The sequence below is a fragment of the Chaetodon auriga genome, chromosome 1, assembly GCF_051107435.1.
Source record: "Chaetodon auriga isolate fChaAug3 chromosome 1, fChaAug3.hap1, whole genome shotgun sequence".
In the NCBI taxonomy this organism is placed as follows: Eukaryota; Metazoa; Chordata; class Actinopteri; order Chaetodontiformes; family Chaetodontidae; genus Chaetodon; species Chaetodon auriga.
The window spans coordinates 14,948,642-14,975,659 of NC_135074.1; the positions used below are offsets into that span (position 1 = coordinate 14,948,642).

The window sequence follows — 27,018 nt, forward strand, 5'->3', positions numbered from 1 at the left end:
ATGCTAACAGGCAGTGACAATGCTAGCGTGCTGATGTTTGGTAGATTTAATGTCACGTTCAGTGTTCGTCCACTCTTTTGCTTCCACTGTCGAAACTGATACGCACACAAAACACCAGGGTCTTTTTTTAAGTTTCGTTTTGAATATCTGTCCCAGTCATTACCTTGGAAATACACAATCAAAATCTAGAAATGAATTTACACTCCCAGAAGCAATGCAAATATGGCCCCCTGTCAGAGTGGCACTTGCATGCGTGGAGGACGTCGTAGTCCTCAGAGGAGAAATGGAGCAATTTATTTTGTGCTAAATAGCAGGGGTGATATGAAGTCTGTGATGACCTGAGTCTCCTTCAGGCTGTTACATGTAAACATGGATACCTAAGTCTCTTTCCCATTTACGAGAAATATTCGGCACCTCGAATGCGTCAGAGGAACCGACGAGTAAGATGATGAAAGATAATGTTTTCAGTTCGGTGCTCCAAGATGAATTTCTCTGCATATCTACAGGGGAGTTGAGCAGAAAAGGAGGTAGCCTGATAAAACATAAAGTGCCTCATTTGCAGATATCTGAAGAAATGTTTCTTGGGAATGCCAAATGTATCTTGTAACTGCTGGAAGGACAGTAGAGCATTATTTGTAAATAAGTCCCCACGTACATGGATCCCCTTGTCCCTCTGTGTGTGTGTGTGTGTGTTGTGTTCATCATCTTAGTTTCCCATGTTAGCTACAAGCTGAGGCTGATGGCTCACTGACAGTAGCAGTAAAATTAGCATTTTGAGTTGAGATATTTCAGTGTGGTGGACCAACCAACACACAGATCTACATGAGCTAATGTGGCTCCAAAATGGCAACTTTTTGAACAGTTTTAATGTTTGTTCAATCTTTCACTATTGTGCCTCCTCCTTATTTCTTATAAGATATTTGTCTCACAGCTCCCCCAGTGTAATGTGAAGGTACCTGATTTGCCAAATTAAAATTAAATAATGGCTAACTGGAAGTAACAGGAGCCCTGATTGGTCAGCCCTCATCATCAGTGTTCATGGCACCCCTCCACATGTTGCCAGTCACAAAGACAAACATGAAGCGTTTGAGTCAACGAGGTGCCGTTATTTGTCTCAGTTTGACCATCAGTGCTCGTGCTGTACTCTGGCTAAATCAAATTAAAGAGGATTCCTATTCCATGCATGCATTCCAATGCATATTTAGTTGATTATCTTTACAAAAAGATTTGATTATTATCTAGTATTTTATCAGTTACACAAGTTTACCAGTAACAGTCCTATGAAGGAAGTCACCATCCTCCAGTAAGTCCTTATGTAAGTGTATTTTGTCTCTTGTTTACAGCTTGTCGGCGGGCTTCAGAGCTTCCTTTGAGTTTCAGCACAGCACCGTCTGCCCCCACAGCAGTTCGTCAAGCACTCTAATAGCACGGCAAAAGTTGTTTGAACATTGTTGTAATACATTACATAAAACAGCTTAACCTTGGCCTAATGCCCTGATATTGTCACTAAGTCATCTGCTGCTAAGTGCAGCCTGATAAACACAGCACTGTCTGTGTTATTATATTATCTCAACTATTTTGGTTAAGACTTGTTTACATGAACAATCTTGATTTGTGAACTCTTTGTGAAGACAATCACTCATGATCGCCTTTACAAAGAAATTCAGAGTTGCTCTGTTTATTGCTCAAAGTGCCCTCCTCTCCTCTTTGCTGAATGTGAGTAAGCGTGGAGGGGACAGGCAACAAGCCAGCAGCGAGATACCATAACAGACAGTAAGCAGGGACTTGTAAGGAAAAGAGATCATGGTGCATTATAAACACTCCTTTCTTCTCCTTCCTTGCTCCTTCCTACCATCCTCCTCCTCTTTGACGTATTGGCTGTCTCAATTTAGGATGGCTGAAGATTGATCGTGGGGAGGCAGACTGCAATTAACAACAAACGTGTCAAAGAATGAGGTGTTTGCAAATGAAAGACACTGTGATCTACCCGTCCTACAGAGCTAATGTGTGTGAGTGAGTGAGTGAGTGTGCGCCTGTGTGCGCCTGTGTGTGCGTGTGTGTGTGTGTGTGTGTGTGTGTGTGTGTGTGTGTGTGTGTGTTTTCTTGGAAGTTATCTTTGCTTCAGGGAAAATTTGAGGCTGAATTAATAAGGCTGACTGCACCTTTGAATTATTTTCACTTCACTGCTGGTGTGTAATCATAACCAACGCTGCTACAAGTGTGAAGACAACTAAACTGTATTTTACTGTTTTACTATTCGAAATGTGTTCAAACTGGTGTAATAGATTTGTGTTATAAATTTGGCTTGCTCTAGGTCAAGGAAAATAATTTCTTACTACAACCTGACCTTTCTGGCATCAGTCATTGATCCTATTGGTTATAATAACATTGGAGCTAGTCACCCGTGTAATTGCTGAGATCTTGAAGCACAGTTCCCTGTGTTTAGTGAAAATATTAGCATGCCAACACACTAAGCCAAGATGGGGAACATGGTAAATATTACACCTGCCCAACGTCAACATGTTAGCGTTGTCTTTGTGACATCAGTGTTTCACTTGGCAGTGCCAGTGGTCAGAGGAAAAGCTGTTAACTTCCTGTCTGACCACCTGTCTGTTGCTTCTTTGAAATGAAATGAAAGTTACTATAAATGGTTCATTGGTATATGGCCAGTTATTGCCTCAGCTGCCTGATCACATTACAGGCCTACATTTGCCCATGAGCTGTTTAGCTGTAATTGAATCTGTGTGGCCTTTTTTAATTTTAGTTTTGCCTGGAGCTCATCGTAGGGATAGACTTGGTCATTTCATGTTGTCGTTAGGTCTTGTATTCATTGTCTACTTCAGTTTTTAGTGTACATTGACGCCTCCTTCTGTTAAGGTTTTTCCTTAAATAAGTTTTATTTCAGGACTCAAATGAGCAGACCAATACGGAGACAATGTCACAAAAACAAAAATCAATTTATTTATAAAAGGGAAGAACAAAAGGTGCACTCAAAACTGAGTGGAAATAATGAAAAACTGTGCTGGTAAACTGAGGCTGAGAGACACACGGAGCGGGACTGAGAACACTGAAACAACGAGCAAATACAGAAGCATTAAGTCCAAAAAATACAACAAAGAGATCCACTGGAAAACTCCAGGACCATTCTAAATTGTGGGGCTGTCAAAGGTTTTCTTGTTTGATTACTCACACGAGGGACAGGATGGTCACATGGTCAAGATCAGGTCAAACTGGCAGCCACATGTCCAGAAAGCCTCTCCTGAGTACTGCCAGCACTCAGGCTCTAAGACACCTCAGGTGTGCAGGTAGTTCGGCAGAGCAGCAGTGCACAGGGAAGACCCGCCCAGTCTCAGACAGACAGGGGAGACAGACAAACAGACAAATAACACTAGGGAAAAAGGGAAAGAGAAAACACTGGGAGAAGACAAAAAGCAACACCCTCAAGATCAAGAAACAGAGCAGTATCTCCGTTATTTTCTTGCTTCACTCAGTGCTTAACTGAAATGTCCTAACTTATCATCTGATTACACAAACTTCTCATTTTTTCTTTAGTACAAAGCAGTTCTAATGAAAACAGTTCACTGCGAGCTGTTTGGATTGTCATTAGTAACCAGAGCATTGTTTGCAATGTTTTGAGCTCCACAAATTGTCATTTCATTCCTTTATCAGAAATATCATACATTTCCAACCAGAACTATTTGCACAGTTAGATGATATTAGAGGTGAGTGGACATGTTTGTATTCTTTGTAATTTGGGTGAACTGACCCCTTAAGCTTTTCTTCACTAGCCTAATGTCCCTGTGAGGCATGGACAGTCACTGATTGCATAATTAGCTGCTTCCAGATGCTAATTTCATGCATGTTGTAGATGCAGCTTTAATGTATGTTGACGTGACACTGAAGACATGCAGATGAGTTAAGGAAGGTTCAGAACTGGAGGAAACTTCTGTGTCAGTCAGTTGTTCCTCCCTCACTCTGCAGTGAGCTCATGTCTGTCTAAACTCCTGTCGGTGTTAACAAGGTCAGGGGGAAACAATTGGTAGATTTGCCAAATTGTGGACCTTAAATGAAAAGGTTCATTATAATCTAATTAAACTGACCTTTCGAGGATGGATCAAATTAACAATTTGAATTTCTACCAAGGCTAAATGAGCCTTGATGTGATGTGTTTCTAAGTTATCAGGGATGGTGTGTAGCTGCTCTGTAGCAGAGGCTTTCTTCAGGGTTTTAGTTGCTGGCTCAAACTGCCTCACCATTCAGCCCTGATTAAGGCTTTTGAAGGCTTATTAAAATACACCTGCGCTATTATTAAAGTGAGACCTTAAACGTTCAATCACTTGCGGTTGATTTGTACACATGTTTGAGAAGAAGGCCTGCAATTAGCCTCCGTTAGCAGCTATACAGCACCTGTTGAGACTGCTTTTACTTCTGCAGCATGAAACCAAATTAGGCATCTGATTGGCAGCTGATTGGTGTTCACTGTTATTTTAAAAGACATGCCACTATCATTATCGAGCTGATTGACTGCATATTTTAGTTTAGGCCTTTAGATCATTTAAAAAAAATCCAGTGTCTTGTAACCATTATCGAGAAATGAATCAGTGCATGGAGCGAAAGCTAAAGAATAAAAAAGACACAGTGGTAGAGAGAAGTGTGTGTGCGTGTGCGTTTGTGTGTGTGTGTGTGTGTGTGTGTGTGTGTGTGTGTGTGTGTGTGTGTGTGTGTGTGTGTGTGTGTGTGTGTGGCCGGCCACTCCAAACAGTTATCTGCCTCACAGTATTAAAAATTCTAAAGACAGACTTTAATTGATTAGCAAATTATGTCGGAGCAATTGAGTGAAAGAGACAATGATGCAGTGAGGTGCTGTGTGTGTGTGTGTGTGTGTGTGTGTGTGTGTGTGTGTGTGTGTGTGTGTGTGTGTGTGTGTGTGTGTGTGCGCTCGCACGGGCGTGTGTGTGTCTACCCGCTGATTGTTCCCAGTAGATTCACTTTGTCCAAAAACTAAAGTAGTTCAGAGAAGTGAATTAAAGAAAGCTGTCATTTACAATAACAACACTGAATGATCTGTTATTGCAGTCCACTCTAGTCGGGTGAAAATGCAGATTATAATTAGACACAAACTGGCTGCATGGATGGTTTCTCATCAATCTCTCCAGAGATCTCTCCCAGGCCAATGCTTAGGGAAGTCACTTTTAGTCACTTTTTAATGGTTAGATTAGGTTGACTGAAGATTAAACAAAACTAAAGCCCTATTCGCACAGGACTATTAGCAGGAGACCTCGTGATTTAGAAATTACACCCTCACATCTGTGTTTCATGAGGTGCATTCAAATGTGATAAGCAACATCTGTATTTTACTAAAATTTACTGTTAAAATGTAGGTTATCCCCTAGATATGATTCAGGAGCGGAGCATCTGAGTTGTTTCACCAACTCTCTGCATGTTGCAAGCATAAATACACATTTGCAGCTCATAAATTGGATTCTCTGTGGCTGACAACAGAAAACAGATGTTAAAAAATATGACACCAAGTCACAGGGATGTCAGTTTGCATGGGACAAAATATTATCACATGATCTCTGTGTTTGCAGGTAATTTGCACTAGATTTTTTACTTAACAAATAATAGACGTGGCAGATTTGCACCAGATAAAGATAAATTATTACAAATTACTGGAGGTCCCCAGGTGATACTAGTCCCCTGTGAAAGCTGCATCAGAGGCTGTGCAAGCACAGCACAGTGGTGCTTTGAGCTAAATGCTAAAGTCATCATGCTAACATGCTCACAATGGCAATGCTAATGATGCTAAGCAGGTGTAATGTTTACAATGTTCACCATCTTAGAGTGTCAGCATGGTGACATTTGCCCCTTGTCTCAAAACACAAAGTACAGCTGAGGCTGATGGGAGTGTCATTAGCTCAGAATGTATTTTTTCATGAACCAAAGGACTGGACAAATTGAAAGACCTGATGCTGGCGCTGCATTCCATCCTGAGGGGAGCTTGAATTAGTGAACTAACTCATCCTGACTGCTTCTCATTGTGTTTCCAGTTGATAGGCGGCTTCATCTTGGCCATTGGCATCTATGCTGAGGTGGAGAGACAACGCTACAAGACACTGGATGGAGTGTTTTTGGCCCCAGCTATAATTCTGATCCTCCTGGGGATCGTCATGTTTATTGTTTCATTCATCGGAGTCTTGGCTTCACTGAGGGATAATCTAACCCTACTGAAAGTGGTGAGTGGTGTGCTGAGAGCCAGGTAATTTATCTTCTTTACACAACAAAGTGGCTGCTGAGGATGTCTCTGTAAATGTTAGATTTATAGTTTTTATAACGACACACTTTAAGAAAAATGCATGCTTTCACTGTGTTTACTTTCATTTTTACAAAGCAGCATGAGTAAGGAATCAGTGTGTTAATATTTACCTCTATTTGTACCAACAAATCCCTTTTAAAACTCTATAAAACCTGTTTTCCAGCAGCTCAGTTATGATGAAACAGTATATTAGTGATTCAAGATAGAAATAGTGAGAAAGTCACTTGACTGGGCATGAGATGCATCACCTGCATGTCGTGTCACAGACCATAGTACGAAGGACAAGATTTGTGTTTGATCTGTGGTTTTTGAATGAAGGTGGTTGGTCCAAACGGCAGATCAGACACAGGTAAAGATGTGTGCCATGATATGAATTTGTCTCTGTTGTTTGTACTTGCATAGTATAGTTTATGCCATCATTTAAAGTCGAAATCATTTCATGTTAGACAGCAGTTAATGGAGGTCATGTGAGCATATTCTTCCCTCATATGCTGAAACAAATGGAGGCATGCACAGAGAAGGTGGTTGGAGAAATAAAGGCAGACACTATTACAAATTAAACAACCGCAGCAACTTCTTATGACCTCAAAACGAAGCACAACTTAGTTGTGATATACCTGCGCCTCTGTGTGAAGATATGTGCATCTAGCCTGTTGAGAGCTGTAGCTTTAAGCCAGTGGTGAAGATAAATCCTGGAATTTGAAGTATATGATGACTCTTCCTCTCTGTTGTCTGTTGGGTCACAGTTCATGTACACGCTGACTGTGTGTCTGATCCTGGAGCTGCTGGGAGGAATATTGGCGTTGGTGTTCCACAACCAGGTGAGGTGTTGATCAATAAGATGACAGATAGAAGCTCTCTAGCCTCAGCAGGTGGGCAGTTTTTTGCATTTTGGAGTAAAATGTTACCTACTGCAGTGGGGGAACAGGATAACAGCCAAAGCTGTGAACTGATATTCACACACTGACATCAAACACTGCATGTCTCTTGTTGATACTCAAGGTATTGTGAATGATGCAGGTGTTATGGATCAATGAACCATACCTAATTACATCAGCTCACATTTCAAAAATCAACATGATTTAGTGGACAGAGAAAACAAAAGAAAAGGAATGACATTATGATTGTCATTTTCCAAAACTGACGGCCATCAAATGACATATTTCAGACACATAATGAACTAAACTAAGCAAGTTAAGAAGCTGATAACATCTTTCATTAAACGGAGACTTCTCTGGTACCATATTGAAACCTAATTTGCTCATATTTCTAGTCAAAAAGTGCACATTGTATTGAGAATTAATCTGTTCAAAGAGAAGATAGGATTATTATTATGATATCAGTAAGCTGATGGAACATTGTGCCTCCTGACCCATCTTTCTAATATCTCTCTCTTAATCCTTCCCTCACATCCTTCCTCACATTCTCCTATTGTCTTGCTTACTTACTCTCATTTCCCTCCCTGCAATAAAATCCAGAAATGTACCTGTGCATAACAACACAGTGTGCTTGGCTGCAGGGTGCAAACTACAGGGGAGCCAGGGGGAGCTTGGCTCCCCTTAATGAGACATGAGCTCCCCTGAAAACATGATTTGAAAAAGTTTGGGGGGTCTCCAAAATATTGGCAATACGCTATTAATAATTGAAATAATTGTAAACATCAAGTGCACTAACCAGACCAGCAGTCTAGACCGCCTGCCAGCGAATCCTGATTAGGTAGCTTGACTTGCACATCCTTGTTTGCTGTTCTGGTGGAACGTCAATGAACTCCACTGCTGTAACGCCTCTGTTCATGTAAAGCAAACAATTCCTGCTGCTTCTCCTTATTAAGAGCCTTTCATGGCAGATGATTTGAAGCCTTTCGTTATGAGATAGCTACAGGTGCAGCCTTAGTCACCACGGCTGGTGATGGTGCGAGTTAATTGGCCATCAAAGATATTCAAACATGGACATTGTTTCTGTGTTATGTATATAATAATTCTAATATTGTAAGGGAGGAATGGTTGAAGAGGAAGCCACAGTCTGAAGAGGGTTGATGCAGTTTGGGTGAACAACAGGTAGTCAAAGTAAACACTTATAACTGTTAACATATCACACACAAGACAGGAAGTCCAACCCAGAGAAGTTCAGCGAATCAGGTGCAAGTTATGAAAATGAATGAAAAACTTTTTCCAAAGCAAATACAGTGAAGACGCTCTCACCCGCCTTGATTTAACTTTGAATGCAAAGCAAATGTTTGTGTTATGGACTCCAACTTATATTTGGTGACAAAATATACAGTATTATATGTCTATTATCAGTCGCTGTAAACATTAAGCACATGACAAATACTAAGAACCTGATTTTTCACCGTGAAATCAGGTGATTATTTCTCACCATGAGTCTCTAACACACATAACTATGTGAAACTAGAGCTACTGAAGCGTTCATCATGGTTGCTGCTAAGCTTCACACATCACACATTTGCCTGCTGTTTCTGGAATTAGTCCAGTGTGCTGAGTAACAACTCATCAACAACACTTTCTTGTTTTGTCTTTGCATTTGTGTGATTTCAGGGAAGTCACTTGCAAGACGTCGCAAACATTAAAAACAAACTAGAATAGAAAGTGTGTTTGTCTTTTTTTACATGAATGTTAAAACTGCTGATGTGCGAGGCATTAAACTCTATTATTTCTGTCAGGTGAAGACTTTTTGTGAACTGTATGTAAAATCAACATTTTAGGAAATACATTCAATTCATGTTACTGAAGTCACAAAGTAAATTTATTGGGTCATTAAACAGAAGGAAATCACACCTTTAGAAGTGAGGGAGTTATAGACACTTGTGAACTGATGATTTCTGATTATGGTGCCAAATTGATGTGATTATGACCGTCTGCCACTGAGATCTTCATTCCATCAGTTTTCATTAATGAATATCTTAATGTGGCTCTGTGGGGAAAAGCCTATCAGTATCAGTCTTTTCACCTCTTTTCAATGCTTTCAATCATCTCATTTCCATGACTCTTACATTAAACATAATGGCCTGTCTTGGAATTACTTTTTCAATAATATCACGTGATGTATGTTAATGTTTATGTCTGTGTGTTAAAAGAAAGCTCAATTATCCACATTGTGATCGCACATTTCAGTGTGTTAATGAAAGTTTTATTTAAAATGTAGCAGAGACCCAGCTGCTAATATGTCATATCTTTATTTGACTGTCATCTCATTTACATTGAGATTATAAAAACATAGCAGTGCATGAGGAAATGTGCTCACTCTGATAAGATTACTTGCCTGCATGAGCAGATTTTTATCAAGATGGATTTTTATTTTCAGGGTCTCCTTTCCATAAACACGATGTTTAGGCTTATAATGCCATATCAGCTTATAGTGAATTCTTCAATAATGGTCCAAGTCTCAAAGGGACATGCCTCAGTTGACTCACTGCAAGTGTGTAAATCTGCTCATTGTAATGTGGTTTAAACATGGCAGCCTTGCCTCTGTAGATTCAGTCTGAAAACCTGATACCTTCAGAACAGGAAGAAAAGAAATTCAGTCAAAGGCTCAGCCCCTTTTAATCTATTTGATTCCCATGAGGGGAGCAGTATCCATTCATTATCCGTGGTTAAAAGAGTGAAATGACAGTGAATCGACAGCGCTGAATCAGGTAAAAAGCTCGATACTATGTTGTCCCCATTTCCAATGAGGTATAAATGATGCTAATGTACCACAGAGTGGACTGAAGTGAAATGAGTGGAGTAAGTGAAAACATTTAATGAAAAGCTCTGCATGAATGTACTTATTTGAGTGCCAAGTTGCAAATACTTGTTCTCTTGCTGTGGATCGACTGATACGTTGACCTAATATGACCCTGCTGCACCAGATTGTGACTGACAGATGTGAGCTGTCAAACTGTTATGTTTTAATATTCCAGTCCAGTGGATCAGTCACCTTGACTAATCGGCACATTTCCTCTCCAGAGCTGCTGGTCTGACACATCGATTGTAGATCAGCTATGTCAACATGACCTCCTCAGTCCCATTTAACACACATTTGTTTTCTTCCTCTTACAGACGGTGGATTTGCTGAACAAGAACATCCGGAGAGGCATAGTGAACTACTATGATGACTTGGACTTCAAAAACATCATGGACTTTGTACAGAAGAAGGTGAGATTATGCTGCTGAACATTCCTCTGAACAGATAAAAGGATTGAAAGGTGTATATTAGCTTTTCAAATATGTGACAAACCGTGTTTAGTATCAAGAGGCTGAGTCAGGATATGTTGGGGGGAAACGGCACTGTTGGTGAATTTGGATGATCACAGCAAGTTGCATCCAAAATAATCAGAAAACTGCGCAGAGCCATCGCTGTGCACCTGCTCCCAGAATACATCATGCTGCCACACAGCCTGAAGCTGAAGATCTCATCACCAACTTTCATCAAGTACATGGGGATGTCGTATCTGGGGGCAGCAGACGGGTCACACATTGAAATTAAGAGGCAGCCTGCAACAAAGTCGACTGATTAACAGGAGAGACAAGACAAATGATCTGTCAGTCAACAGGCAGCATGCCATACACTAATTAAAAAGTGTGCAGTGACCATCACCAGCATCAGTGGAACAGGATTGTGGCTTGGTTTAATGATATTTTGGGTGCTTAAAGGCCCAAAATCAGTTTCTTGTCCGGTTGTGTGGGAGGTAATTTGATGGTGTAGCAAATGAATGCTGTAGCACCTGCCTCAGTTCACCATGGAACAGGACAACCTTTAAATACTTGAATCTAAAAGTCTGAGATTCCACACATTTAGCAGACTTACCAGGCATATTTCCCCGAAGTTTTATAAAGAGTCAGCTCATTGATCAGCTGACGTTTTGGTTCGCTCTCACCTCACTCATAGCGTCATTTTCAGCAAAAAAGCTCTGAACCCTCCACTGTGTAGTATCCGCTCAGCAGACAGACGCAGTTAGCAACAGGCTGGTGAACACAGTGGAGCATTTGACATCTAAAGAGCCAGATATTTCCCTCAGGAGTAGGTGGAGACCAAAATAGAGCTAAAAGTATCACTCCAATTGAGTGATGATGCTAATGTTGCTCTGGATCGGCTGTTGACAGGGTAAACTAACAAGTTCTCCATATAAGGTGGTGATAGGCCATGGTGTGTTCACAGCTTGGTTTTCTCACTGCCCCACAAGAGGCCAAGTGAATGTGTTAGTTGATCAATAGACTTTCGCGTCAGTGTCAGTTGATGCAAGGCTGCCAGGAATAGTTGTTGTTGCTTGAGAGATATCAAAAACTGATGCTGGTGCACTTCAAGTTGAGGCCAAAAAATGACTTTATCACATTAATGTTGTCATGCCATCCAGTCGACTTTCTCAACAGCTTTGACAGATTTCTATTATTACTTTCAGAAGCATTTCTACTTCATTATCACTGCAAACAAACGAAGGCCAGCTTGCTTTATCAGCAGATTTTTAATATTTATCTTGTCGTGTGATTTTCTGAAGACGTTAGCTTGCTGGGTCTCCGATCTGCTTGCTCTGATAACAACAAACAGTGCTTCAGCAATGATAACAAGCCATTTGGCACCAGCAGCAGCATGAAGCTTCTTTTACAGTATATTTTCCCTGTCATTAAAGCTGCTGGTTAGCTCAAGCTTCCTGCTATAGGAGAGATTTGAGTGTTTTCCTGGAGGAGGATGAAAACCAATCAGAAAACATTTGTGGGGACTTATGCTGTTTCAACACGTAAATAGGCTTATAGGATTTACTGTGTCTCCATTTGTGAGGACAATGGCCTGAATGAGCCAATGTCATGTGTTTCTGTTGAGTAAATGAGTAACATGGAAACTTTTGTTGTGTGTGGGTTGATGACCACATGGGAGTTGTGGTTGTGCGTTGGTTGGTGTGGTTGTCCTCATGCCTAAACGACTAAATAGGTCGAGTGCAGATGACGTATCAAATGACATATCTGACTGTTGAAGATTACCTGCGGCAGGTGTACCGGACCTTCATCCTCACCCGGTTAGCATTGTGAACGGTCACAGTCACAGAAGTTTGTTCAGCTTCTCTCTGGAGCTCTCTTTTTACAGCCCACCTGTAAGCTTTTTGTTCCAGACGTAGCCCTAAATTGTATCAGGTGTGCAGCAACAGAGAATTAGAAATATGTCCTCCTGGGGCCCCAATATAAATCACTGCATTAGTGGCAGGTCATATCATATCCTGTATTATGTTAATTTGAAGCTGACCTTTCTATCCGCTGCACCGCAGTATACTGATGGAAATGTGACAATGATTCCACCAGAGCCTGTGTCTTCAGCACTGGGAAAGACAGTGAGCCTTTCTTTGCTCAGACTTACATTGCGTAGTTAATCCAAAAATTATCATAATGTTGACTACTGCAGTGTCTTATTGCAAGAACTCATCAGAGGAAATTCCACATAAACACCGCGCAGCACAAATAGTTCAGACTATTTTTTTGTTTATACAAGTTCAGTGTTGTCACAGGCATTGCATCAGGATTTTGTGGTTTATATCAAAAAGTCTTACAGCAGTGCGAACAACAAAGCCAGTCAGTCATTTGGACAGACGGTGACTGCATTTCCTCAGCGCTGTGTGGTTGCTTGACACAAAAGTGGTCATGCATATTTATAAGTTCATTTCAGATTCATCACAGCAGGCATTGGTGGCATTTAGGCAAGCGAGGCAAAGCATTTGTATTTACATAGCACAGTCTATTAGAAGGAAGCCAATGTGCTTGACGTTAAAATTGCGTACAGCAACAAACAGCGCGTGTATGTGAAAATATGATAAATAATAGACGAGAAAATGCAATAACAGCAAACAAAAACGGCAAAGGACATTAATAAACCCTTCACACACTCAGTAACAAATCAAGTTCTGTGGAAGGAGGGAGGTTTTTGAATGTCGTTGACGTGCAGTTTGTTCGTTTGAGAGCAGAATGAGAGAGCAGAATGACTAAAGGTAACTTCACACATCTGGATCTTATTCCTGGTGCAGTTACAAAACCGCTGCATGATGACATGAAACTGATTGAACTGCAGTCAGTGTGCAGGTCAGAAAAGTGTGCAAAACTGCAGTTCCTCAAATGGCCACTTCCTTACCCGATATGTTATGATGCACATTGACAGATGAATTAATGCCTGCTTTTGTTACCTTCGCTGTCATCTTGACTGTAAACCTGACAGAGATCTGCACTCTACCGAGTACGATGTTCTAGTGGAGTAATATAATGTCATCTGTAACACCAACATAATAAACACTAACAAAATGATCAGAGTGGTGACTATTTACAATGGATGGGTCAATGTTGCCCTCTCAGAAAAACTTATTAGTCACTCAGCTTGTCTGTTATCGACACCTGGCTGGCTCCATCTATTACACCTACAGAAGCCCTGATTGATCAGCTTGATCTGTGTAGTGTGTTATCAGCCATCAGGTAGGAGGCAGGCTTCATATTGGTGGGAATTTGCCATCATTCAGGTGGTACAATAAATTGTTTGGTCAGGTTGCATTACTCCTCCATTGCTGCCCCCTTCTCTTGACAAGAGCTTGATTTTGCTGAAATTATAGGCCATTATCCTCTAGCGGTGCACCACCGTTAGATGACGCACCGATCATGCTTTTTTTGTTTTTTTTTTCCCCCATTGTGGCCTTTTCAAAATAGAAGATTGATTTTGCAATAGAGCATCTATAATAACACTTGGAGATTTAAGGAAAAAAGCTGTATGTGAGCTGACCAGCGTTAAGGGCTTCACACAGCATAAAACAAACATAGGGGAGATTCATTTTATGATGTTTCTACTTTACTAGTTTCAAGTGAAAAGAAACGTACCTTTTTTTCTTACTTGATGTAGTCCTTGAGAAGATGTGTTTAACTAGTTTCAACTGCACATCTGCATCTGGCCATATCATCCATCAGCACACAGACCAGACATTATTTAAATGCATGGGGTATTGTGTGTTAACAGTGCTTCCAAGGCACAATGCACAAGGAAAGATTTTTACTTAAGGTATCTGCAAGGTGCTGTAGATATGCATAAATGTCAGCATATATCACCAAAAAATACAAAGTCATTGAATGCATCACCTTTGCTTGTTCTAGTGCACAGAGAGGGTTTCACATGCTGAACTCTTCATTTGTGTAAGGAATAAAACAGGGAATATGTGAGCCACAGCGGCTGTCAGGGGAACCATAACGGAAATGGGTATGGGAGAGGAAGATGAAACTAAGGGGGAGGAATTAATCTGTGGGAAGGAATGTTTGCAGGAATAGATGGAATGCGTTGAGATGGATGGAGAAATAGAGCACTTCATGTATTTTCTGCTGAGGGAAACATTGTCCGCCAAATGGCTCTTTTTTTAAATATACCAGCACCACTCATGACAGTCGCAGCTTACTTGAGTGACTGCTGTTTTTGGCCCTTGCATCTAGACTATTAGAAAAACCTTTTGAAGTGAATCTATCTTTTGCCAAACATTGACATTTTAATCGTCTCGGATTCTCAAAACACGCTCTGTGCTATAAAATACCACAGCCTGCTCTTAAAAGGTATTTGGAACCAGAACCTGCAATTACCCGTGCAGTTTCCCTCCTCAATTTATCAACTAATGTTGCAGTGACAACAAATATTTGTACGGTTGAGACCCTTTTGTTTTCTGCCACTTTCTCTTCTGTTGTCTAATTGCTTTGGGGTAGCGCATGAGAGGGACATGACATTTGCCAGGATAATGGATAATGGTTTTAAGAAGTCTCCAAAAAACACAACCTGAGTTGGCCTGATGGCAGTGTTATTATAGGCACACATGTTGCTTAAAGCTTCACAGGGAGGCCCCTACAAATGACTCACAAATGTGTATTTGAAAGTTGAAGCAGCAAAGTTAAGACCTGTGCACGTGAAGCAGTGTTTACTGAGAAGAGAAGATGACAGTTTGCAGACTTTGTCTGGGCTTGATTATTGAAACCCCATAACTGATCAGCAAAGAAAACAACCCAGCCTGGCCATTATTACTGTTCATTTAGTTGTAATCATGGCAGATGTGGTCAGGTGTGAAGGTAAATGGCTTAATAAAGGGTGTGCTGATCAGTGACGGACTCCAGTGTGTGAGAGCAAACTGGTAATACTGGTAAGTTAAGGTCAGATTGTATAAAATCTGCCCTTTTCAATTCAAACACTGCAGCTTCAATATAAACACTTTGCTTCAGTTTGTTTTGTGGCCTCAGTTTATTTTTTTAGTGGGTCTTCATGTAGGAAAGAAGTGCATCAGGTTGGAAGCTTGATTTCGGAAGAGTGCAGAAATCAGAGACTGAGAAGGAAGGAGTCAAATATCCTGTCACATCCTTTAATCACAGCTTCTAAATGTGACTATGTGGCGTTGCAAGTGGCCCAGTTTTTAAATACCCTTTTATAAATATCAACCTCTAATCACACATGAAAGATCTGTCACAACGTGACAATGCTTCATGGATGCCATGTAATAATGAAGGCAGGGAGCACATGATGGACTGACTTCTGTCTCGCTACCCACACGTTGAGCATTCAGCTAGCCAATTAGCCACCCAGTTAGTCCCTCGGTCAGCCAGCTGACAGCTGGTCATCAGTCACTGTGGCGGCTGAAGGAATGAAAGAAAAAGCATGAAAATGTGGTCATTTCATTTGATTATTGTTGTATTTTATAGTAACATGAGTCATCCAGTCATCAGTCTGAAAGTGACTGACTGAGAGTCTGCATAGCCTGAGAGGATGCAGGGACTCCCCTCCTCTCCTGCAGTCTCACTAGTGTTTCGAGAGACTAGTCTTTTGATTTGGTCTCATGAGGAACTAAACTCAATATCAATCTTACCAAAGATATGATTTACAGGACTGTTGAATTGCATTACACTGTACAGCTGCACCTGCTAAACAGGTTATATTGGTTTTTAGACTTCTACCAAGCAGCTGCAGACAGTAATCACGTCATAAATTCTTGACCCTTGTTTGGGTCCTGACCCTGGGCTGGAAAAACTGCCCTCTATGGAGTCACACCAGAGACAAGAGGGAGTAAACTGCTGGCACACTGGCATCGTGTCAGCATACTGATCACATTGGCTTGCAAATAACAGCCTCATATTTATTCATTTATTCATCTTCTCTTTTTCGTCGTCTGTCGTCTCTTACTGTCTCTCTTGGTGTCTGACCCTTTGTCCTGTTTGTTTTCTTTCTCTCTCTTATTGAGTCTCTCAGACTCACTATCTCCCTGCCAATAGAGTATCGTCTCAGTAAATGGCTACAAAACAGAGCTCATCATGTGGCTCTCAGGGTGCCAGCTCTGAAGGAGCTGTGCAGCCGCAATCTGCCGCAGAGACAGTATGAATCAAATAGAAGTTATTGAATGGAGGCCTTACAGTGTTGGTGCAATTTACATTGAGTGTCATTGATTCAGGCAGGACTTTCTGTTTTTTAAAGTATTGAAAAGCAAGGTCTAGATAACTTGGAGAAAATTATCTGTTATTATTAACATTGTTTGCCTTGAGTCAGATTTTTTAGTCCATATTTTGATGAATATTTGGCATCACTGTGGCTGCCCAGCAGGGTGGGCGCTTAGACAGCCTTCAAACAACATGACCACAAACACTCAGTTAATAAAATTGATGAAGTTGTTTGAAGCAGCATTTAGTCAGTGTGACTCAAAAGCTCTAAGACAAAACCAATAATAATTAACTTCCTTCAGATAGCGCATCAAAGCTCATTTGTTTTCCCTGTGAAGTAGTGATATTTTCTTTTCTTCAGGGTTTGCCAGTAATGCCTGAAATAGAGGGCAGTAGCAGAGAATTGGTTGGTGTCACCCTACTTTGTGCCTGTGAACCAATAACAAGAGGTTGGCTGGTATCAGTTTGTTGTTTTGGGCTGCAAGTGTTATTGATTCTGGAGAAAACCCTTCAGTCTGTGAGGCTGCCGCTTTCAAGTGCTGGCTGAGTGTATGGGGAGAGGACAAGTGGAGCTTTATGTTCCCCTGAATTACAAATGTCTCGATCTAGATGCATGTAATCTGGGTAGCTACTGCTGAAAACTGGATCTTTGGTAGTTTTGTGTGGTTATTTTTCCCACATTGATAAGACTAATAATACTAGGTTTCCGCCACAAAGGAAGCGTTCATTGCAGGGTTGTTCTTACTGGATTGGGTTATATTTTCAGGTGCTGATGATATTATGTCCACGACCAGTTACAGTTTACTTTAAGAGTTTTTAAATCACTTGTTTGACATATGACAAGTTTGTGATTGATTTGCCTTATTGACATATATATATATTCTTATCAGAAAAAACACCATGTTATTGTATCTTTGTGTTACATTGTAATATCATGATATTGATTTCAACCATATTGTCCAGCCCTAGCACCACCTGTGCACTGATTTTGGCAGAGAGAGGCAGACACATAAAACAGACTCATAATTACATGCAAATCCTAGTTAATTATGGCTCATTTCATCCTGTAACGTCATTGGGTTTATGCCAGCACAACAGAAAAATGTTGTTTATCACATTCTTTTCTTCTCCTCCCTCACTCTCTTAATCTTTGTCTTTTGCTCTGCTTCCAATTTGTGCACTTGTCTCTACTCTGACATCTTTCTCGTCTCCGGCAGTTTAAGTGTTGCGGAGGTCAAGAGTATAAAGACTGGTCGGTCAACATGTACCACAACTGTTCAGCACCTGGTCCGCTGGCCTGCGGTGTCCCTTATACCTGCTGCATCACTACTAAGGTAGGTATCATTATTACCATTGCTGTTGGTATTATCTACCTGCTCTAACTGTTGTATAGTAGCATGCCCTGGCTTTCTCTCATGGTTTTCCTGTTGTATCAGGGATTTTCACCACCATTTCTGCCTCTGTTTGGCACTACTGCTGCTGAAGTATTGCTACTGCATTACATAGCAGCAAATATGACTGTTATATTACAGCTTGGATTCAAGTATTTTATCCAGACCAGTTTTATCACTACTGCCAGTAGCATACTGTCAGTGTTAATGCCATAATTTTATTGCATGTTAGCTTGTGGCATTATTCTTCTCATAAAAATATGTATTGCAGTCATTATGTCTGTTTTTTCTAATGCCAGGTCCCAATAAAGGTCCCAGATGTCGAGACAGAAAATCTATATATAAATATATGAGATATATATAACAAAGAGCACTGACCTAGAAAATGGCAAATGAGCATCAGTGCCATCATGAGCTCAAAGGCTTCATAGGCACAACCTTTAGAACCTCATATGTGGAAAAAGTCTTTTGTGGCACGCAGTCTGACAAACTGCCTCCAGTGATGTCCCTTGAGTCAGTTTCTGTTGGGTCTGAAGGGATGTGGAGTTTGAAAGAGCTCAACCAGACATCTGTAGTCCACTCTTGCGACTTGACGCTAATTAGCCGCTAGCATAACGTGCCCGAGCCTCCGACCAAACTGTCAGTGGTTGAGTTGTATGAAGAAGAATGCATGCATGCATTTTTTTATCCCAGGAATAAAAAAGACAATATGTGGTTTCTGCCGCATCATGTTTGATCCTTTGTTCACTGTCCATCACAAGTCTGATGATGTCGTAGGCGTGCAAAGCTAAATTGATGCAGTACACTTCTAACAATAAAGTGTAACATGAAGTTTTCATGCATCCTGATGATTCAGCGCTGGAATCATCAGGATGCATGAAGCCACCTGCTGACTGAATGGATGCTGTTTCGATCTCTGCTAACTATGTCTGAAAAAACTGCTAACTAGCATCTGCACCATTACCTGAAGTGCTTGAATAAGGTAAACATTCCATCTGTCCCACCTCTCTACATTTATAGTGAGCCCTGAACACTGGGCTCAGTTTGTATGTCATTATAGTAATAGCTGTAATAGCGTGGAGTTATGTTTAAAATGCATCTCATCGCGCTTATGATGGTGATCAAGCCTTCGCTGTGCCAGACACACTCACAGGCAATTTTCTCCCACACAGAACAGCACATGTGCTCCCTTTAATTTATACACCTACACTCCCCAGAGTTTGCAAGGAAAGAGAGAACAAACTAAATCCCTTTATTCAGATAGACAGCAGTTTGATGAACCGGCCAGCTCCGCCTCACAGCTGGACTCATGAAGCCACTGCTCCTTCATCTTCTCTCGCCACAGAGTTGCTATTAACAATTCATTCATTTTGTATTCATGCACAGCTTTGCATTACTGCCTATCACCTGTGATAATGAGGTTAATTGACAAAAATGTCAAGTATTTTGTCCTATTAATTGATAACAAGCAATGTCAAACCTTTGTCCCAGTTCCTATGTTCACTGGTGTTTCAGCTAAGTTTGCTTTCTGCTCCTCTGTTACAGTATAATATAGAACCTGTATACAGTACAACATTTTCTCTGTTCATGTTGGCTTCTTGCAGTAGAGGCTCACTACTGTTCACTATGAGGAAACATTGTTAAGCAGCCTAAAGGCAGCCAGAATAATATGTTTAACCTTTAAGTGTAAAGTTATGGTAAAATATTGAGATAATAATGAATTGATTCCCAGTTTGGCTTGTTGTTATTTCTTATATTGAGCGAACGCATGTCTTGCTTGACCTGATTGACAAATGTTGAAACAGTCTAACAAACAACAACAACATAGAGATTAGATTTATCAATAATACTTCTTCCTTGAAAGTACTAAGTAGAGACTAAGTCAGAGACACCATGCCATTGGTGAAAAGAAATACATTATAATATAGAACATATTACATTATTAAATTGGAAATAATGCAGTTACAAGTAATTTTGCCATTTCCTAGATGAACGGTGGGATGCTTCAGAACAGATCAAAGCTGTCTTTCTTGTCTATCAACCAGGTAAACCTTCAGAAGAAAGGTTCCTTGACATTGTGTTTAAGATCTCATGTCATTTCATCCATATTTAGATAACGTATGCTGTCCATATTTAGGTTCCCATCCATGCATTGCACATTATCAATGACTCACAGCCTGTCAGTATCTGCTCCAAGAACCAGTCAAAGATGGTCCTTCAAAAGTTCAATTTTCTTATTCCTAATTTCGGAATTACTGAAATAATTAGTCTTTGTAATTCCACTCTTGTGTGTTTCTATTAACATGACACAGCAGTTAAGTGGACTTGATTGAGCATCTTATTTTCTTCTCGGGCAGAGGACGTTAACCCATCTGTTTCATTGAAATGAATGCGACAACAACAACCAACAACACTTGCAGCCGAGCTCATAACTGTACAACTGATTCCTGCCTTTTGTCATTCTTGTATTTTCTTCTTCACTCACATGATATGATACCGTTAATGATAGAAGGCTGCATTGCAGAATTGTGAGCATAGAAATCTAAAATGAAAAATATAGCAAATAAAACTTGTACAATGAAAAAAAAAAAAGGGTGATCCCTCCTCCCCTCCTCTTCCTCCTATGTCAGAAGGCTACAGGAGGTTGTCAGTTTCTTGTATCTTATTTGAATATATTTGAATATAGAAAACTACAAGGTGAAAGTCATGAGGCACATGCCCACATCCAGGTTTTTCATACACACACACACACACACACACACACACACTCACACTCACACTCACACACTCACTCAGTCTTCATGCAAAGGCAACAAACACTTCCTACAGTCAGGGATGGATCATTGATTTCTCTAAATCAGAGGCTACATAGGGACCACACGTACAGTGGGGCCTGGAATTACACAGGAGGTCTGGGGGTCCTCCCCCAGGAGTTTTAGACATTTTATTTCCTGCATTCTGGTCACTTTTTATGACTGGAAACTACCACAAAACCAAGCTAACAGTACATCATCTTGGGGCGGGATTGCCTTCCTGGAATTCTGTCTCTTCATTCATATACATGAGCACTCTGAGGTGAACAAGTGCATTTCAAGGGCCAATCAAATTTCACCTGGGGCCAATGCCCCTGTGGCCGTGCCCTTGCATTTGAGCTTTCAGCAGGGAACAGTATTTCCCTGGATGTCTGTCTGTGGTTTATGTACAGTTTCCCTCTCAACAGATAAAGTTTGACTGAAATCTTGTCTGCTTGTGTCTGCTGTTGACTGATGACAGCTGTTCACAGGCGTCTGTTTGCCTCTCGCTCAGTGTTCATAACTGTGAACCTGATCTCATTCTCTCTGTTTCTCTCCCCTCCAGCCTAATGAAGTGGCCAATACCATGTGTGGGTACAAGGTGTTGGAAAAAGAGGTAAGACCTCAAAGACCGACTGAAATAAGAAAAGACTGATATCATTTGAGTCTGAGTGCAGCTCCCCACCTTAATGTCAGCTGCTTTGAAAGTGAGTCGTTGCTAATTGAAAGTGGCAGTTTCAGACATTTCTGTGTATTTGGCACAGTGACTTGATGTCATGTGCGCTGTGTGGTCCTCACCCTTACTGCTTTGACCTCTGAGTAGAGATCTGACCACACATGTCCAGGAGTGGCTGAAACTGTTTTAGGAAGTGAAACATGAGAAGTTCATTTTGAAATGTTGGCCTATTCAGTGGGAATTTACCATGAAGTAAAGAAGTAAAAAGCAAACTTGATGCATACATAACTACCAGTGTATTTGTCATTCATATCTGACATGCTGCTGGTCTTAGATAATTCACAAAAACTGGTAAGATCACTTCATAATCAACACCCACTAACCGTGAAAACTGAAGTTAACAGGCGTTTTGTGTCTCGTAGCGCTTGGACTTAATCAAAACCATCCATGTCAGAGGCTGCACTGATGCTTTCTTCATCTGGCTGATGGACAACTATAAGATTATGGCAGGGCTGCTTTTAGGGATCCTACTGCCTCAGGTACACACACACACACACACACACACACACACACACACACATAGTATATAAAAACACAAGCTTGACACAAACTGTCACTGAAGGCCGTGTCGTATTCATGGTCAGGACAGATAGTTTGTTGATGTTTGGTTGAAACCTGAAATTATGAATATACAGTCTGATGAAAGACAATGACCGTGTGGAGCCTCATGTGAAGCAGCATTAAGCTAAAAGTCTTATTGATGAAGGACTACACGTTTCAGTAAAATGTTTCTAATGCGTCTTTGTTTTTGATGTAAAACATTATGATCAGATCTGACAACTGCTTCCCGCTCTAACTGTATTATTTCTTTGTTTAATTGTTTGTTTTGGTGTCTCATCACTATAGTGTCTTATCCCATATGACCTGGACACTTGTGTGTGTATGACTCTCTAAATAGTACAATTAACTAAAGGGACTTAGTCTTAACTTTAACCATAACTAATGCTTAACCCCAACTTTTACCCAAACCTTAAACCAAGTCAGAGCCTCAACGTTTAATGATTTACTCTGTCTTTACATGGAGGTCCCCACAGTGGGATGCAGTGTGTAAGCACTGAGATGTCCTACAACATCTGTTCATAACATCTGACTTTTATTATTTTATATTATCTTTAGCTGAATTTTTCACAATACTTAAATGGTAGAGGTGTTGTTTGTGTGTGTGACTTTAACAGTTCAACTCATGTACTTGTGACAATATTTGCCAGCACGCTCATAGCTGGCAGGGATTCAACACGTGCAGCTTTAATTTCAGGACGTCCGTGAACATCCGACACGCATTGAATTAAGGCCTTTAGGCAAGCAACTCCAATGACTAAGTGGGAGAAAATGTAAATTGCATCATATCAGGTACATCTGACAACACCACTGCAGCAGCAGTGATAAAATAAGCAGCGCAATTTTCACAAAATGCTGAGCTGGTTGGTCCATTTCATAGAGGTTTGCTCTACATTTAAATCAAACTGCTGAATGTTTGATACGTTCATTTTCTGGTCCAAGATTTGCTCTGACTGTTTTTGTAGCATTAAAAAACATGAATGCTCCATGACACTTATGAAACCACATATATATGCACATTATGCATTTACATTATACATCTGCTGCTTTCCCTTTATATCCAGCTTTTTCACCAGACCATTAGAGGGTTGGACCTGACTTAAAAGCTTGCATTCGAATTTGCCCTCTTACATCTCATTTGAAGTCATATGACACATTAATAATCAGGCACACACTGACAGCTATGAACGTAGATTGTGGTAGACTTTAATAAGCATGTTGGACTTCACTGAGCTGTGAGTTCAGGAAAGGAGAGCAGAAGCTGTCCTTCATCTGTCCAATCCAAACATGGGATGCTTCTCATTTGTCTGTCTTGTCTCCACGCTTTTCACGTGACCAAGAAATCGATCTGGTCCACCATCTAGAAGAACGTCTCAGTTCCTTTATTTCGGGTTGGAGGAGCAAGGCGGACACAAGAGACCATCCCTTGAGGACGTCTCCAATCGGGCCCACACACACTTTCATTAGAAGTTGCTCAGTGATTGACGGCTGCAGCATCACCACAGTTTTGTAGTAGGATAAATAAGAGGTTCCCACTTCCCATCACTAAACCGCTGCACTGACAGTAGTGACCTTATCATTGTGTAGACAGTACATGCACGCTAACACCTGCAGACTGTATAAGAGACATTTAAGACAAACGAGAAGCACCCATGATGGCCTCCCTCCCTTCCTATACTCAGCTTCTCAATCCCTCTCTCTCCAGTTCTTCGGTGTGATCATGAGCTGGCTGTACATGACTCGCGTTGAAGACGCCATCAGTGAATACGGTCACTACATGGATGGACTGCTCAACTCAAATGCAAACGAAAGACAATCCAAGAGGCAAGGCCGTGTGGCAAAATGGTTCAAGTGTATGCCAGAGATCGACTGATGAAACCAAAAAGCCAGCGCTCACAGATGGTTAAATCAGTCGGGACCATCCAGATACGGCTGCAGCCAATGCGGGAGCCTGCCTTTGAACTGCAAGTTTACCGTACACTCACTCCACTCCAGCCGTATTGTGCCTCAGATAGTCTCAGGGATAACCACAGAAACCAATACAACCACTGATTCTTCGACTTTTAATGATATGACATGGTGTTAGTCACATCACACAACCGCAAACTACAGCACTGACCGTTTTCTTATTTGTGTTCATTTTTTATCTTCTGCTACCTAATAAAACATCACTTGACTCCTCCATACAACCCCTGATGAAGCAGGTCCCATCACTGAATCACTACTGTTTCCAAAAACAAGAAAACTGCAAGATATAGGAGGCTAAGACATTATTTATGTTACCTGGAAGCCTTATTTGTATATAGAGCCGAAACTACTCAGTATAAGCTTTCTGCGGTACCCTGCACATCCCCTTATGACCACAAGTGCTCTCTGAAGTGTTTTCTGTAATGCTCAGATTTATTACAGGCATTTTCTGCATCAAAGCCTTGAACCGTGTGTGCGTGCGTGCGTGCGTGCGTGCGTGCGTGCGTGCGTGCGTGCGTGCGTGCGTGCGTGCTTGCCCTACTGGGCCCAGCACTGTCGGGTCAGAGAGTTTCCTTCATTTAAAAGATACATGCTAATAATATAAGGATACCTCAGAGTTATTGTTAAGAATAGCAATCCCGTTTTCCTAGAAATAACATTTATGTACTACTAAATTAAAAATCTGTGTTCCACCTAAATTTTTCCACACCGTTCACCAAAGTGTTTTGTTGCCCAAACATCAGCACACACAGACCTCAGGATTCAAACCCCAGTCTCCAGTGCCAAAGCCCCTTACCTCGTCTCTCCACTCAGACCTCCTCCCTAAAACTGGTATCAGTATCAGAGTATCAGTAAACAGGACTCACCAAGGTTTACATGTTAGCCTTGTTTGCACCAAACGGTCAATTTGAGATTACCAGGACTTCATCCTCATTAGCCTGGTCATGTACCAGTGCCAGGTATCCTGTAGAATAATCCAGGCTAATTTCATTCAGCTCATGTCCCGGTGGCTGATAAATAGAATACATTTGATTTTAACATTATTAACGTGCTGTCTATCACCCGGATTGATTCTGGCTGGCCTTGATGAGAAAAGTGTCTTTTCAAGTCTCAGCTCTGCTCAGTCTTGACTGTAACTTGTGAGGCTGTTGGCTGCCGAGTTGAAGGTGAAAGTTCTGTGTATATAATTAATTGATTGAGGGTTTATTAAATATGTGCTGGTGTGGCTGCAGTCACAGAATGAGACTTTCAGGCCTTTTGAGACATCTCTAAATATCGGTAAACATGTCAGATTCAACATACTGTAACACACAACAGCTTCTTGCTGGTGAGAAGAAAAGCCGAGGTTTATGTTTTTATGATGTGATGGATTTGAAGTAAAGACCGTTTCCACTCGGGTTACTTCATTTGTCTGCCTCGTTAAGCCAGACATACCGAATGAGGATGAGCTAAAATAACCTTCTTGGCTAATTAACGAGTCATCACACATTTAGCAGCCTCACTGGTCATCCAGCTTACCGGGGTAATTGGAAAACTCTTTCAGCAAATTGATTTTCTTCAGCTCTGATAAAAAAGTATATGTTATTTATTTTATAGGCTGTTTTGTAATTTTTTATACTTTAAACGACACAAAGTCCATTAATGCTTGAATGTTTTCTAAAGGCTGACTGTAAGGATGATGCAACTGTCATCGCTATATTCTCCTATCACAGGTGAAGTGCCAATGGTGTCTAACATGACATACAGATGTTTATCCAAAGGTCTGTAATGAATATTAGTAATGTAGTTTCATCTTCAGCTCATTGAGGTGCTCAAAACCACAGTTTTTGAAAGAACTATGTGGTCAGATAGTTTTGCCTGGTAGAGGGTGGAAAATAAAATGATTTACTGCTGTTTGATGAGTTCTGTTGTTTACCTTCTGTTGGCTGAGTTGATCCTCCTGTCAAGGGACATCTGGGGGTCGGGGGCCTGTTCAATAAATGATGGTAAACACAGCGTCACACTGTGTCTTCTTTAGGGCAGGCTTCACCCTGAGTCACTAACAGTGTATACATTTTTCATGTATGCAAATTTATATGTGAAAGGTTCAAGTATGATTACAGTGTTGATGGAAAAATGCAATATAATATAGAAATCCCAAAGTGTATTAGATGAATAAAGAGTAGCAACTTTCAAATTCTTGTGTTATGAGATCTAACAGGTTGCATTTGTAACAGATTGCAGATTTGAAGACGTTAGACAAACATTAGGGAAAAGAAACTGATTTTTCCACAGGGATTTTTACAAGTTCTTCTCTATAATATCTAAAAATCTCAAAGTGAAGTCAAGTTAATCAAAGAAAAAGATTGAGCCACAAATCAAACCTTCTTCATGAATTTTTAAAAAGTCCTCAAAAATATGAAAATGAAGAATGACCTTTACCTTTAACGGTGAACAACATTAGTGTCATCGAAATCGTGTTTAAATCAGAGGAAAATGTCATTGTTGCTCACATTGAAAACGTAACCATTGGAGGGGTTTAATAATGCAAAACAAATGAAGAAGTTTTATATAAGGCAGGATCGTGCATCCATAAGTCTTGTCCTGAGTCCTTTAGAAACATACCACGACAACGTTTGCTTCTCATACACAGGCGTCATCTGTGTGTCATCTCAGCATTACTTGATCCTGCTTAAACCAACTTCTTCAACTCCTTCACACATTAGGGCTTAGAGCTACATTAGCTTGTGTAGAAAGTGTCGCAAAGCACAGTGAGCCCTCTCGATTTGGTGTCCTCTTGTATTTTCTTTTTTCTTCTTACCCCCATGTCTCCTGCTGTTTTGAGGACTTCCTGTTGCTTGAA

General features: G+C 40.8%; 1 protein-coding gene across 1 annotated transcript in view; it reads left to right on the top strand.

Moving 5' to 3' along the window:
• Nucleotides 1-26,163, top strand: part of tspan15 (tetraspanin 15) — a 29,614-nt gene extending 3,451 nt beyond the window's left edge. The window contains exons 2-8 of the mRNA XM_076737424.1: nt 6,051-6,236; nt 7,063-7,137; nt 10,375-10,470; nt 17,949-18,065; nt 21,480-21,530; nt 22,013-22,129; nt 23,914-26,163. Coding sequence (XP_076593539.1) covers nt 6,051-6,236; nt 7,063-7,137; nt 10,375-10,470; nt 17,949-18,065; nt 21,480-21,530; nt 22,013-22,129; nt 23,914-24,081 — 810 coding nt within the window. The 3' untranslated portion in view covers nt 24,082-26,163. The remainder of the gene's footprint in view (nt 1-6,050; nt 6,237-7,062; nt 7,138-10,374; nt 10,471-17,948; nt 18,066-21,479; nt 21,531-22,012; nt 22,130-23,913) is intronic.
• Nucleotides 26,164-27,018: the final 855 nt, after the last annotated feature.